This window comes from Physella acuta, unplaced genomic scaffold (genome assembly GCF_028476545.2).
Source record: "Physella acuta isolate Inbredline_101_S28 unplaced genomic scaffold, ASM2847654v3 ptg000176l, whole genome shotgun sequence".
In the NCBI taxonomy this organism is placed as follows: Eukaryota; Metazoa; Mollusca; class Gastropoda; family Physidae; genus Physella; species Physella acuta.
In genome coordinates this window covers 369,950-386,595 of record NW_026731695.1, presented here as the reverse complement: position 1 = coordinate 386,595, position 16,646 = coordinate 369,950, and the positions used below count along the sequence as shown (strand labels likewise).

At 33.1% G+C, this 16,646-nt stretch overlaps 1 protein-coding gene across 3 annotated transcripts in view; it reads right to left on the bottom strand.

The window, feature by feature from the left end:
- Positions 1-5,540: 5,540 nt before the first annotated feature.
- The window catches only part of LOC131936361 (delta(24)-sterol reductase), a 29,277-nt gene continuing 18,171 nt past the window's right edge, over positions 5,541-16,646 (bottom strand). The window contains exons 5-9 of one of the 3 annotated variants that reach the window (XM_059293306.1): positions 10,777-11,037; positions 9,934-10,074; positions 8,733-8,930; positions 8,386-8,564; positions 5,541-8,185 (exon numbers count right to left, since the gene is read on the bottom strand). In XM_059293306.1, coding sequence (XP_059149289.1) covers positions 8,032-8,185; positions 8,386-8,564; positions 8,733-8,930; positions 9,934-10,074; positions 10,777-11,037 — 933 coding nt within the window. In that variant the 3' untranslated portion in view covers positions 5,541-8,031. The remainder of the gene's footprint in view (positions 8,186-8,385; positions 8,565-8,732; positions 8,931-9,933; positions 10,075-10,776; positions 11,038-16,646) is intronic. The other 2 variants (XM_059293307.1, XM_059293305.1) reach the window with 2 other exon arrangements.

The following is a 16,646-nucleotide window of genomic DNA, read 5'->3' as shown; positions in this document are numbered from 1 at the left end:
TTTTTACATTTTTGTTGTTACGTAGAACTATTCAATATAAAGGAGTTTCCTTTTTTTTTAACGTTGTAACTGCCGCTAAAATATTCTTTTTTGTATGTGTGCATAAAATAGTGTAGGTTTATTAACAAAAGTAAATTTTAGTATGTATTTAAGTGTATATAATCATTTTCGTCAAGCCAATGTGTTCATAATCTTAAATTTAAAAACCCATGAAACTCGATAGCCAAAGATTTAGAATGAGAATAATTGCTATTTAACCAGTAACACCTATTCTAATTATTGTAATAATATTTTTTTTAAATAAATATACACAAAGATAGATTGTTTTCTTATATAATTTATGTAAAAAGTCAACTGTATTTCATAACGAAAATTAACACAAAATACATTCGAATAGAAACTGTCAAGGGAGACTACTCTAATATTTGTAGGGATAATAGTTTTTATTTAGAGTTTTTTTTATTATTAGAAGAAAAGTTAATCATGTAGGTTCTATAAAAGATTACCTTGCATTTAAAAAAAGATATTCGATAGGTTTAGAATGAAAAATAGTCAAAATTATTTATTATATTCATTAGTTGTTGTTTTTTAATAATATAGTACAAAGACCTGTTTTAATTATTTTTTAAAAATCTTATTTTAATTAATAAATTATAAATGAAGATCGAGGATCTATATTTAAAAAAAAATAGTTTAACTGTCCCTAAACAATTGTATCAATCGCTGAGAAATTAAGAATTAATAATTACGTTTAACGCTTTATTAATTAAACGAGTTGAATTATTTCCGTTTTGATAAACTCTCTCTCTCTTTATAACTACTAACGCTTTATCATTGAGTTTCTTAAGAGAAAAATACAGGAGAGCGGTAGTTATCATTGACTCTGTCATTGATAATTTCATTGAGTCTTTCATAGAAAATAGTGTTTGATCGGCTGCCGCAACATATCGATTGGATCAGAATGTTCAGCGATATACGGAGAACTAATTATAATTAAAGATACGGACTATTGTAGAAAATAATATGCTTGATGTTTTAAATCTGTAAACTAAATTTTATGTAAAGAAGGAGAATAAGAATAAAGGTTAGTGTTAACAATAGTTTAGCTATTCTGTCTGACTGTCCGTCGGGAACGCTCTAGAGAAAACACAAGTAAGATAAACTTCCCACGACCGTGACCAGTGTTTCTTCCAGACTTTTTTCTCCGGGGGGGGGGGGGAGGGAGGGAGAACGACACACACTGTTAAAAGTATATATTTTCTATATAAATTATATAAATTTCATTTCGTTCGGGTAGATCAGGGGTCTCCAAACTTTTCAGCCCGAGGCCGCATTAACTATAAAAAAAATCAGCTCAAGGGCCAGAGTTTTTTCAGTCATCTCTTCGGGGTGGTAGAGCGCCCCCCCCCCCCCCCCTCGAAGAATATCTACTCCCCCCCCCCCACGAAATATATAAATATATAAAATATAGAAATATATACAAATATAGAAATATATACAAATATATAATACAAAGTGTCGCCGTCAACTCCCGCACTCGGAGGAAAAAAATCTGAAAGAAACACTCTCGGGGGCCGACAACACACTCCAGGTCCAAGTTTGTTCTCAAATTGTTCTTCACGTATTTATTCTTGAAAATGTACGTTCACACAGGTATGTTGTCCCGAAATTTGAAGGTACTTTGATGCAAAAGTTTTAGGAAAGTCCTCCTGGGCCAAAAACGCATATAAAGCCGCCCGTCCTTCTTTGAGCTAGTCTCTACGGAGGTCGTTTGCTTGCAATGCAATGACCTCCACCTGCAGTTCATCTGGCCAACTGGCCACATTTGCTTCAAATGGGTTTTGAAACAGTCTCACTTCTTCTGCCTTTGAATCCAAGTCAGAAAACCGCTACTGGAACGGCAGCTGGGTTTTTTTTGATGATCTTGCATGCAAATGACTTGGGGGGGGGGGGGGGAGCTGTAGCTTCAGCCATGAAGACCTTGCAGTGCTGCAAGTGCGTCAAGTTGTTGGCATGTACTTGTTCCAAAAACTTGACAAGTTTGGATCTGAAGGCCTTTAGGTGGGTGTATAGATCAGAAACTAAATTTACCTCTCTTGTTTTTTTAGGTTCAGAAAATTTATATGTCGTGTTATGTCTGCAGCATAGGCCAATTTCTATACTTTTCTTCAGACATTAATGGCAGTGGCTTGCTTTCTTTTCTAGAAAGTCACCTATTTCCTTTCTTAACTTAAATACTCTGCTCAGAACAGAGGCGTATCCAGGTTTTCGTTGTAGGGGGAGCGAAAAGAGCAAAAAAAGCGCCGAATTTTTAACACGTTCTATATACGTGTATTTTATATATATATATATATATATATATATATATATATATATATATATATATATATATATATATATATATATATATATATATATATATATATTAGCTGTATGTTGTTGCTTCGCTATGATGTAAAATAAATTGAAAGTAGCACTCTGAAGAAATTTAAAAAACATACACATTGTAGGCCGAGAAAACAAAAAAATGTAGGCTGGCAAAACAAAAAAAATCACTCTAAACAAAAGACAAATATACACACACTACAACCAAAAACAATGAACGCAACATAATCTGTTTTGTAATCCTTGTAAAACAAATTACATAATAATTCTTGGGACATCAAGACTAGCGAAAAGGGGAAATAATCACTCTTTTAATATAAATATGTATATGTCTACACATTTAATTATAAATATCAAAACAACTCAATAATTACTTAATAATCTAATAAAGTAGCTTAACGCTATTCGGTTTTACAAAAATATTTTGTCTACAATCAGAATTAAATATATTGTTATTATAAATGCTAAAGTATTACAGCATAATGAAAGTTTTTTTTTAATAAGAGTTGGTATAAAACCCAGCTTTTCAGATTACAAGTAAAAAATCCTGATAAATAGCCTACAGATAACCAATATATAGGACTTGCATTTCAGATCATACATGTAAAGTAATCAATCGATTTTTTGTGTTCTTTAAAGATCATTTTTTTAACATAATGATAAGTGGTTCAATGGAGATGGACGGCGAACCGTCAAGGCATAAAACACCATTGGCGTTGGACAAACAGACCGCACTTTGTAACACTGTTATCTGACCGGTAGGGTGATCAATAGCTACTCACACGGTCAAGCGGTCAGTTAAATGATGGAGGGTGAACTTGGTGTCGAGAAAGGGGTAGGGGGGGGGATAAAAAAAAGTCACGCGACACTAAACATACTTTTATGGGTACAAAAGTGGTACTACAATAGAGGTTTTTTAAACATTGCAATGCATCTTAATGGTTATTTTTAGAATGGCAAACTGATGCAGCTGTTAATACGTGTTGTAAACGTAGACACTACTAGACTAGTACAATAATGCTTTATTGCTGCATGAAAAGAAATCTTGTGATTTACATAGATGTGCCGACCAAAAATATTTTTTAAACAAATATCATTGTTTAAAACTTTGAGTTTCCAAAAAGGCGCCACTTTGCTGACAATGGCCAGAGGGGGAGCGGCCGCTCCCCCTGCTCCCCCCCTGCGTACGCTACTGGCTCAGAACTTTCTAACAACTTAGCCATCTTACTGGTAAATCTTGCGATTCTGTGTTTGTATCTTTCAACATGTCTCTGAAATATATATGGTTGAGTCCATATGAATATGTGACCTTTATAATTCACCATCTCCAACACATGATTCAGTACACTGTTTTTGTCCGCATATTAAGCACACAAAGCTTGCTTGTGAATAAATAATACAGTGCAGGTACATTGATTGTAGAATGTTTTTCTCATTACACATCTACTTCGCTTGTCCAGCCAAGCCTTTCTTTATGCCCTTCTTGTTTTTACCTCCACCAACATTAAGGTAACAGGTTAGTCCGGACTAAGTTATAATCAGTGCTTCTTTTTCAACTCATTGAATATATCATCTCCGGTAACAGTGTCATACATGCTATTTAAGGAAGCCAGCTCTTTTGTTATGTTCTTGTCTTCATCCACACCCCTAATAAACACAAGAAGTTGAGAAGTGGAACAGCTGTCCAGCGACTCATCCATTGCAATTGAAAAATTGCAAAACTTGCTTGCATTTTTCGCTATTTAAGCCACAACGTTTTCACCAATGTCTGTAACACGGTGGGCAACGGTAGTTGCACCCAAAGCTATATTTTCAAATTGTTTTGAATTTTCTGGGCAAAGTTCCTCAGCCACCTCTAATAAACATTTTTTTTCCGTGGATAAAAATATCTCCGCGGGCCGGATGAGAGGACCTCGCGGGCCGCATACGGCCCGCAGTTTGGAGACCCCTGGGGTAGATGCATGGAAGAAACTCTGACCGTGACGTAACATGGTACTTATCGGAAATATTCTCAAGCCGCAAAAGTACACACAATAAAATGACGTCATTGATTCTGAAGTAAATAGAATTAAAAAGCCCATGCTGAAAAAATACACAATAATGACGTCACCGATACACTAAAATTACGGTAAACGGAAAAAAAGTCACAGGAAAAAACACACAGAAAAAAGTCAGTTTTTGCTAGGAAAAAAAGTCACAGAAAAATAGTCACAGTGGAAAAATTTTATCGGAAAAAAAGTCACAGAAATAAAGTCACAGAAAAAAAGTCACAAAAATCTTTTTAGAAATATTTTTATTAATTTGTTAAGAATTTTAAAATTTTGTATGTTTATTGTTGTGGGTTGTATTTTTTGATAGCATAAATTATTTATAGACGTTAAAAGCATAATGATTTATAACAATTGTAAGTAAAAATACTCTAAGATAATTTACACAACAATCTCAACTTGTTACGTATTTATTTAAATACGCGGTAGAAAAGTTAATTATAAAAGAAATTTAGGCAAATTTTGCCGTAGGCTATTCTCTGGTCGGCCTCTCCTCAGTAGGCATTGTCCGAACATATTTTGTGTTGTTGACGTTACGCGTCAATGACAGCCTTTGAACCTTGTCGGCTTTCTGTTTTGATCCTAAGTTTTGTTATGTAATGAGCGTGATAAATGTGGGCAGTAAAGGTGGTTGAACTAAACATAACTATTGTTGCCATGAGTTGAGGGCAGAAAGTCAGATGAACTTACCATTTCACGGTAATTTAATATTGGTATTTAAAAAAAAAACACGATGAAAACCGTGGACTTTGGAGCATTCTATTAAATGCTACTAATCTTAAGTTTAAAATAATTACAATCTACATACTTCATAATAAATATTTTAAGATGGATTATAAAAATTCCTATGCGTATACAGCCTACACACATTACATTACATTAATCCTAAGTTAATTTGCACTCTCTAAATATTTAATACATAAAAGTATTAACAAATATCATGCAAATATATATTTGTGACTTTTTTTCCTGTGACTTTTTTTCTGTGTTTTTTTTTCTTGTGTTTTTTTTTCCTGTGACTTTTTTTCCTACAATCAAAATTACAACACACATCTTAGAAACGTTTTATTTCCCAAAATTAAACTTTTTACCCCCCCCCCCCTAAAAAACAACATTGATTTGAATAAAAACATTATCTGACATTCACATGTCAAAGTTCCAGGCTATCCAGACTGCATACGGACTTTGTAGCCTACTTAGTATAAAATTAAAAAACAAACATCTATCAAGACATGTAAATCTACATCTGTTTATTCATATCTAAATTATGCTTCATAGCACTAATTTCACATTTAAAGTGTGCTCTTGTGCTCAGCAATATTATAAACACATTTTAACTAAGGCATTTCAAATTTACACAATACAAGTAAATACAAATATTTCTGGAACCATTATGAGGCGTGCTCATACATATGTGGGCACCTATTAAAATTTTCACAAACATAGGAAACAACATTTTTTTAAAAGTTTAAAACAAACTAAAACTACAAAATTAACTAAAACCAAGTTTAAAACTATATTTGGTGTTAAAATAGATAATAGCATTAGTGAAAAAGTATACAACTGTAAAACATATATACATATCTATTCATCTCTGCATATCAAAGAATACACTCCTTGGTGAATCCTTTTTATATGAAATAGAAACGTATTATAGTTATAGGCTAACTATTGCAGTTATAAAAAAAAAACTAATCAGTAATCTGGATCTTTTCTATCTCTCTTCTTGTTTGTGCAAAGTCACATGGGGCAGTTCTGTTTCAATGACCTAGGAATACAATTTACAAGTGTGTTCATAGCAATGCCCAGCCACCTTAGTTTCCCTAAAAAGAGTAAGATACCCTTTATAGCTGAGTGTATTTAGAGATGTCATATAGACTTCAGCATAAGATTCAAAATCAAGACTTAGCAATAGTGAGACTCACAATCCAACCTCTATTTTCTATTTTTCCTCCATTTATTTTTATACGTGTAGGCGCCTATGTAGAATATACATACAAGTATAGTAACAAAATTTAAAGTGATTTGTTCAAAATTTTATTGACACAGTAATTATAAAGTGAAAAATATTTTATCAATGCAAATATACTTTTATAATTTTCTTAACTTTGTGATGATATATATATATATATATATATATATATATATATATATATATATATATATATATATATATATCGTTAGAAATATTCACATAATTGCATTGTACATTTCACAAACTACTGGTAAGGGGTCGTCCATAAATGACATCACTCGTATTGGGGAGGGGTCCATAATTTTGTGACGGTGTGTGATGAGGGGTTCAGATGGTGCGACGTCAAACTTTTGCATTATAAAAAAGCAATGTTAGAAATCGAATTTGGACGTTATTTCGCATTTCAGAAAACTGTGTTAATAAATTGTATAAATGAGTTCAGACAAGATTCTGGAAAAATATCGCTGTTTAAAAAGATATTCAACTGCAAATTTGAGGGGGGTTGTAGGCTGAGGTGTGACGTCATTTTAGGGGGGGAGGGGGTTGTCTGGCTTTTTGTGACAGAATGGAGGGGGAGGTAAAAATCTTCAACAAAAGCGTGACGTCATTTATGGATGACCCCTATTTAACAACTTAAATAGTTGGTAAAGTAAAATGAATACTATGATAATAACATTTAAAAAATTATATAATTTAAACATGAGAAAAACATCTACTTAGAATTTTGCTTTAATAAAATAAATTTATAATTCAAACACGTTTGTAAAGTTGTATAATTATTAAATTGGGCTCTCTTTTCCTTTACATAAATATATATTTATAATATATATATATATATAGTAACTAAAATAGTATTAAGTTACTTATGGAGTGTAAAGAAAAATATAAATTTAGTATAAAAAAAGTATATCAAGTATAAAAACATTTTATTGACAAATGTATTAATGAATTCTAAATGTTAATTATATTAATGAATTCTGAATGTTACACATTTATCAACCTGTAACAAAATACAATTTTACCCAGTTAATAGACAGTAAAAATTAAAAATTGTGTTTTAGAGAAAGTGTTTAAGAGTGCAGGGCAGTTAAATAACTTTTCTTTAGATTTCTTTTTCTTAGAACACTAAGCTTATCATACATACAAATAATCAATTCATGCAGATATGTTAAATTTGAGATACAATGGAGGTATAGACACAGATATTTAATTAAATTATGACTTGCTTGATCGCCTAAGCCATGTAACAATGGGAAAAATGTAAGTATATTTGCAGTAAGCGTAGCCCAATATAAAGATAAGCTGCTACACCTGTAATAGCTTAAATATCAGTGGCAGACAGAGGTCAAATTAAAATAGCTGTTAAGCTTGATCAAAGTAATAAGTCCTAACTACAATACACAAAATGCAAGGAGTTACAATAAGTATCTTACACAAAGGTCTTTCTAAAATGGTTTTTAATGCACAATAACAAACAATATACTAAAGAGTAAGAGAATCTTTATGGTTTGTTATTTTTTTTTTTCAAACTTTTTTTTGTACAATTTTGATTTGCAATATATAAATACCTGTGCATTAATTTTTAATAAGAATGAAAAGGGTACAAAAACTGGCCTGTATGTATTAAGTTCTAGCATTGCGATTTACTTTGTCATAAATTTCTGGAAAAGCCTTCTCACAAGCGAGCATTTTTCTCATCTTATCATAAAGACTGTGATCAAACATGCTACGAAACTGATCTCGACTGAGATATGAGTCTGCATACAACATCTGAAATCTGTGGATATTTTTATTATTTTTACAAAAACTGCAGTAAAATTATTAATTACCCATATACTAAAACTGTTATCATCATTAAAATTTTTTTTAGCCCGTACCCTAATTCAGTCAACTTTAATCACATGATGTTAGCTTTTAGACATTAAGAATTGAAATACCACTGTATATTTTTAAAAAGTAATCAATCAGCATAGTTACCCATTAATTTTACCAACAAAGTCTTCCAGTCTTTTAGTTGATGGTATAGTTGAAAAACCTTTAGCTTTAGGTGTACCATAAGCTCCGATATCTATATACATTTCATCTTGATGATGTTTGGGATGAACTAAGCCAGGTTGGTCCAACAATTTAAATGGACAAATCCATAAAGGGTAAAGCTTAAATAATAATTTTTAAAAAACTTGAAAGTTAGGTTCTCTAAAAATCAATTTTGAAAAGCTTAAAATTAATTAATGCAATTTAAACATTTCTAAATTCTTTATTGATTTTAAAAATGTTTTATTCTTATCAAGTGGAATCAAGAGAAATATACAGCCTATACTTACATCTAGCTCCTTATCAAAGAAATCTAAGCTCTTTCCAAGATCTTTCAATGGGACCAGCATGTCTTGTATTACTTGATATTTTTCATACATGTTTTTTATTGTCTCACCTTGAGTAAGTTTGAGAAGAGATACTTTAGGTGGTACCATCCAGCCAAAACTTGCTCTGAATATTGGATTATTTCCAAATGGAATAATATCCTACAAGAATATATAAATATATACATATATAATGGGTATATATACATATACATACATATATACATTTATGTATACACATATATATACATACATATATACACATATGATATATTCACACACATATATATATCAGATCTCTCAGATATAAATCAGTTACCATTTTGCCATTTTGTTTTTACGAGAATCTTTTTTGACATTTTAATATGCTATTCACTAAACTCTATACTGAAACATAAAAAGTCCACTGTCTTTAAAACTAATTACTATGGCACTTGAAATTATTTTTTTTTTTTAAAAACTGATTTTGACTTGATGCTTTATAGCCATTGCCACAAGATAATAATATAAAAAAACTTGTCTGCATATGCAACAATATTTTATTCAGGCACTGTGACTTTTTTTTAAAAAACAAATACAGCAGCCATTTGTAAAAAAAATTTTTAATTAAATGCACTTTAAAAATTGTAGTGGTGAAATAACATGTAAACTATAAAAAGAAATTAATGATAAACAACATTAAAAGTAAATAAAAGTCAAGTAGAGAAAAAGAACTAGGAGAATGAGAAACAATGTGATTAGTAAACTTGGTGAGTTGATCAATTTTTTAAGTTAATTAATTTGAATCTTTTTCAAATATATTGATTTATATATATATATATTTTTACATAGCTTCTACATCTTATCTCCAAATCTGAATTAAGCTTTAAAAAAAATATACACAACAATGAGCTTTTAGTGCACTGAAAAAAGAAAATAAACCTGCTTTCTTTACTAAAAGCATTGGTCATTCAAATAAGTAAAGGATTTAATGAGCAACAAATGTTTCTTGAAAGTTTGAACGAAAATGCTACATCTACACTACATTAGAATATTTAGAAGTGGGTTTAAAAATTAGATTTCCTGCAAAACCACAAACAGACTGTAATTAAACATGAATAAAAGCTTATAACAAGAGCTAATAATTAATACTAGCATATTTGTTTCATAAATGCTTGCTTCTTACCTCCAGCATCCAAAAGATGCTTTTTGTATGTCGATGGTAATAGTGTCTTAAAGGAATATATTCAATACAGGTTCCAGTTTTAAGAAATGTCTCTACATGTTTGTAAAACCATGGTTTCCAAAAGTTTCCAATGGGATTAATCTACAATATTCAATATTAAAAAAAAATTATGATACAATAATGGTTGTTTGAAATCATGAGTTCTAATGATCAATATTGGATATTATTAAGTACAATAAACTGAGTGAACTAAACATTTATGTACTTAAGATTTATACAATACTTTAAGTGCTTTAATGCTATTTTAACCTATTTTCTGGGGAGGGGTGGATACTGGTAAAAATATTAATCTTCTATATAAATGCTATTTCGTTGAAGGGGGCCGGAAGACATAAGACATACTTCGGGGTGGGTGGAGGCAACCCCCCCTCCTACTTATAGTCTAAATGTGACTTTTGTCAAGTTTGGGCTTATGTGCAAGGTTTAGGGTTATGACTTCGACTATATTAAGTATTAATTTGCAGTAACAACATGCAGGTTAAGATTTAATCTGATTAAAATGCCAATTCTGGATAAAAATAAGTTTTCTATAATATTTTTCTCTTTCTGGTTAAATTTAAAGTTGAGACAGTGATTTTGGCATTGGTTTGGAGACAAAAAGAACACTATCAACCTAGCTCCTGTTGTATTTCTCCCTCAACCGCCATTTATCTCATACATGGATGTACTTAAATAAAGACAGCATAATCGGTTTAAAAACATCTCAATTTTTTCTGTCTGTTGCATACACAATTAATACTTAAAGTTAAGATTTAGTTTCATTCATTTATAAGTATATTTTACCATATCAGGCTCAGCATCATCAGTCATATTTCCAACCATAAAAACAGATTTTTCACTGGAATAGACTAATGCTTCAACAAACTGATTGTTGGAACAAGTGTTTTCCATGAATAGATGAACTAGCTCCTGCTGGCTGTGCACTGGGTGATACTCCATTTTGACATACTTTTTAGCAGGAACAATTTTTATTTCAGCAGAAACTAAAAATCCCAATGTTCCATGAGACCAAGGTACAGCATAAAATAGATCTGCATTCTCATCCTAGAAAAAAATAAAAATATCAGCCAATTTGTTTTTACAGGAATCTCTTTTGACATTTTAATATGCAATTCTCTATAGTGAAATATAAAAAGTCCATTGTCTTTAAAACTAATATTTGCACTAGTGGCAAATAAATTCGAATACTTTTATGGGTCCTATGGAAGAAAAATACCATGCTATTTCTTTACAAACAGCAATTCAGTCTTAAAATAGGGCTTTTTTTAAAGTAGCTATCTCAAGAACTCATGATTCTAAGATGGTGGGTACTTAATTTGTTCATATATCTCAAGTAGTAAAAAACTTATGTTTTTAAAGTTTGTTTTTAACTTTTTTTTTCAACACCCTAAAAGGTGCCATGTTTGAGAGTTTATATCTGTCAAAGTATATGACTAAAAGTCAATCTTTTGAACTCAACAAAAAAACTCAGAGAAAAGACTCAAACCTAAAAAAATAAGTACATCATTTAAATTAATTGCAATGAAATTGGCTTTTCTCACTTTTTGATAACATTAAAAAGGGAAGTAAAACAAGTTAATAAAAAGTCTAGTGACAATTTAAGCGCAATTTCCTTATGTTATCCATAACAATTTTTAATTTTTTGTAACAGAGCGCTAAAAACCTACACGATGCTCAGTTTAAATTAAAAATATCATCCTAGACCTACACGATGCTCAGTTTAAAAATTCTTAATTAATTTTTTGTGACCAAACGAAAGGATATTTTTGAAAACTTTCTTCGGCAATATTGTTCTAAATTATGGCAGGAATTGGTTGGTAAATGTTTCAAGTCGCTAAGTGGTCTGGTTGAAGAGATATGGGCCAAAAACTGCATTTTTTCGAGGTTTTTTGGCTTTTCCGGGAAATCCAGGAAGGAATTCCGGGAATTTTTTTGGCCCACAATCATCCTCGGAACTTGCTTAACATATTTGCTTTTGGAACTAGTCCTAGATATTGCTTCGTTGAGGAGGAGATACGACTTAAAGCTGCGGACACACATCCATTCATTCATCCATCCAGAAATGACGAGTTAATAATTGCAATTGTCCAGTATGGAAATTGCGCTAAAAACACACAATTTGTACATTTAAAAAAAATCCCATTAAAAAATGTCTGATGAAAGAGCATACTTGTTAAGTATATCAAAATGTAGGGGAACAAAGCCTTTGAATCTAAGTAACCTGTATGATACGACTATAACATGCAGGTTTGAAACACATTAAATCAGACAGGTGCAGGGGTTCATCACAATCTGTCAAAAATGCTTCTTTTTTAAAAAAATGACACATAGTAATCTGGCTATATCAAAATACAGAATTACCATAGCTCTTCACAGGTAAGCAGTCTGTAACTTATTTATATGCAATTCAATGGTCCCATAAAGAAAATATTTCGTGTCAAAATAATTAATGGCGCTAGAACCAGTAATGTATTTATTTTAAAAGTAAAAACATTTATTTAATATGCCTCAGTCAGTGTACCTATCTATCCTTATACATAAAAGCCCATGTGCGCACTTCTCTCTCACTATCCGCAACATTTTTAGGCTATGTGATTATCCACAACATTTTTAGGCTATGTGATTAGTAAGTTCAACAATATATGGAGAATATATGGAGATACAAACTTTTGTTGAAATTAATATGGGGAATGTATAAACTAAATTTTATCTACAGAAGCAAAATGAAAGCATATTCGAATGTAGGAACACAATTTTAATCATGCAACCGGAAAAGTTTCTGATTGTGCCAAGAACGCATAAAACAATGACGTCACATGTTTAACAATGCAGTTAACTATTATGTTATTTGGCTAATAATGTATTAAATTTGGTTTTTCTAATAGATATTGGTAGACTATGTTATTTTAAATGAGTCGGAATTTTAGCTATTTAGTTATTTCTTTGCTTTGTCACTAAAATCGTACAGAAGCACATTGCATTTTGACAAATATCAATAACTGCGTTATAAAATATTTTTCTCAAACGTGTATAACATTTTAAAAATATATAGGCCTATGATTCATGTGTAATGGGTACTGACGGCTAGTCTTCTATCTATCTATCTATCTATCTATCTATCTATCTATCTATCTATCTATCTATCTATCTATCTATCTATCTATCTATCTATCTATCTATCTATCTATCTATCTATCTATCTATCTAATCTTATCTTATCTTATATTATCTTATCCTATCTATCTATAAAAAGCAATGTATGTTTGTGTGTGTGTCTGTCTTTTATGCATTATTACACCTCTCATCACATCGCCGTGAAACTTTGGGAAGTTGTGGATATTCCTGGGGAGGTTTCTGCGGAATTTTTTTTTCCAAATTCCCAAGGGTGGCGCCCCGGTAGGGCGCAATTTGTTTTTTCTCTATATACGGTATATAAAAATAAAAGTCGATTTCAGTTTGACACCATTTACCCGATCGCCATCAAACTTTGGTGAGTTCATTAGAACACTCTGGGAAAGGGTTCTGTAAAATATCATTTTTAATTTCGCAAGGGCGACGCAACGGGAGGGTGCGATTTTTCTCTATATATGGTATATAAAAATAGTAAAAGTGAATTACAGTGACACCGTTCACACGATCGCCATGAAACTTTGGGAAGATGTTGAGAATATTCCTAGGGAGGTTTCTGCGCTAAAAACATTTTCAAATTTGCAGGGGTTGCAACCTGGCAGGGCGTGATTTGTTTTCTCTCTATATAGAGTATATAAAAATAAAAGTCGATTGCGGTCTCACAACGTTTATCCGATAGCCATCAAAATTCAGGGACTTGATTAGAGTTCTGTAAAAAGTCATCATTATTTTCGCAAAGGCAGCGCCACAGGAGGGTGCGAGTTTATCTATATACGGTGTATTAAAAATAAACGTCGATTGCGGTTTCACAGCGTTCATCCGATTGCCATCAAACTTTGGGGAGTTCATTAGTTAGAACACTCTGGGGAAGGGTTCTGTAAAAAAATAATCTTTAATTTCGCAAGGGCGGCGCCACGGGAGGGTGCGATTTTTCTCTATGTACGGTATATAAAAATAGAAGTCAATTTTGGTTTGACACCGTTCATCCGATAGCCATGAGACTTTGGGGAGTTGATTAGAACACTACCTGGAAGGTTTCTGCAAAAAAAAAATTTTTTTTAATTTCGCAAGGGCCGCGCCGCGGGAGTTCGATTTTTCTATATGTACGGTTGATACAAATAAAAGACGATTGCAGTTCGACAGTTTATCTGGGTGCCATAAAACTTTAGGGAGTTGATGATTACTCCCGATAAGGTTTTGGGGGGGGGGGGGGGGGGGGGGGGGAGAGGGGGCGGGGGTGGGGGGATTTAATTTTGTATGGGAGGCCCCCCGGCAGGATGCCATTTGGCGCCCTGTTCTTTACCGTGAGCGCTATGGCGACTACGTTGGGTCTAAACAGCATGATGGACAATGGATAGGATGTGGCGTTACAGACACTCACTAAATTGAATCAGGCGTGTCCGCCGGCGCCCTGGTAGGGTGAGATTTGGCTGCAAACAAAACTTTCAGTATCTGCCCCCAAAGGCTCACATGGACCGCTGAGGGCCATGTAATACGTTGTTTTATTTTAATAAGAAAAACTAACCAAGGTTAGATTATTAACTGGGGTGCTATTTGACACGATGGCGCCTGTTAGTTTTAAGGAGCCAGGGGCAGTACGTGTCGTTTTTGCTGTAGTTTAATCGAGCGGGGGTGGGGGGAGGTGTGATGGGATGCTCCTGAGCGCCCCTTTACGTCCATGACACATGGGTGGTCACTGAAGTGTAATCTACCTGATTATTTCAGTGAGTGATTAATGTACACATAAGGTTTTCATGCGGTAGTGTAGGTAAACCCGCGTCCCAGTATTTATGATCCAAGCGCAGGCATTGTTTACATTTAAATAACTCACTTTTAGAAAACAAGGTTACGCGTCTAAGAATATAGGATTGGTAACGTATGGATGAAACTCTTCTTCAATCCCCGCGGCAACGGGTACGCTAGTGTATATATATATATATATATATATATATATATATATATATATATATATATAAAGCATTGTATGTGTGTGTGTCTGTCTTTTATGCATTACTACACCTTTCATCTGATCACAATGAAACTTAGGGAAATTGTTGAGAATACACCAGGAGAGGTTTCTGTGTGAAAAATATTTCAAATTTGCAGGGATGGCGCGATTTGTTTTTTCTTTATATGCAGTGTATAAAAAATAAGTCGATTGCAAATTGACATCGTACATACGATCCGCATTAAACCTTGGGAAATTTATTAGAACACTCCAGGGAAGGTTTCATCAAAAAAAGTTCTTTGATTTCTCAAGGGTGGCGCCCCTGGAGGTTGGCATTTCTTAATGTATATACGGTATATAAAAAAATAAAAGTCCGATTCTGCTTGAAACCGTTTATCCGAGTGCCATGAAACTTTGGGGAGTTGATGAGAGATGAGAATACTCCCAAGAAGGTTTCTAGGTGGAAAAAAAATTCAACTTCACACAAGCGGCCCCCGGCTGGGTGCGATTTAGCGCCCTGGTCTTTCCTGTAAGCGCTGTGGCACATGTTTGTTTTAAACAGCATGTAAAGAGAAAGTGATTTTCAAAGCCAGGGGTAGACAAAGATACAGAATATTGTCCAAGTAGAGACAGAACAGTTTAAGCCCAATGGGATTCGAACCTACTAATTCAAGCGCACCAAATTGCCTCGCCCTCTATGCATCAAGTCAGACGTGCAAACACTTCTGCCAATCAGCTCAACAAAAAAAAAAAAAAAAATAGAGCTTTCATGGACACAGGCTGGCTTGAACTCTAACCTTGAAGGGTCTGACTGCTCATCTCATAAACACAACAAGGACAATTATTTGACCAGACAAGTACAGGCACAATAATAGAGAAATAGTAGCTTCCTTTTAAATGGGTATAGAGTGAAAGTGTAGAGGGGATGGAAGAAAGCCTTGTTACTGAAATAGCAATGTTAACAGAAAGAGATATTTCAACGCCAAGGATGGATAAAATGGGGCCTTCTAGTTGTTCAATTAATTTAATCAGCTGAGTTCCCCGGCACCTTGGCAGGGTGCGATTTGGCACCCTGGGTATTTTCAGCGGTAGTATAGGTAAACCTGGCCCCTATAAATATGATCCAAGTGCAGGCATTGTTTACATGTAAATAACTCAGTTTTAGAAAACAAGGTCAACGTCTAAGAATATAATTTATAGGATTGGTAAAGCATTTATGAAACCCTCTTAATATATTTAGTCAGATTTTATTTGTCTTTTATGCATTGCCACACCTTTCATCTGATCGCCATGAAACTTTGGGAAGTTGTGAGAACACTTCTGGGGAGGTTTTGCAAAAAAAAAATAATAATTTTTATTTCGCATGGGTGGTGCCCCGGGTTATCCCGTGAGCGCTATGGTGCCTACGTTTAATTTAAACAGTGCAATAGACTATAAGATTAAGATGGAGCGTTTAGTTGTTCAGATCACTAAATTGAATCAGGCGCGTTCGCTGGTGCCCGATGGTGCAATTTGGCACCCGGAGCTATCCCATTAGCAATATGACGCATACGTTCGTTTTAAAGATTGTGATAGA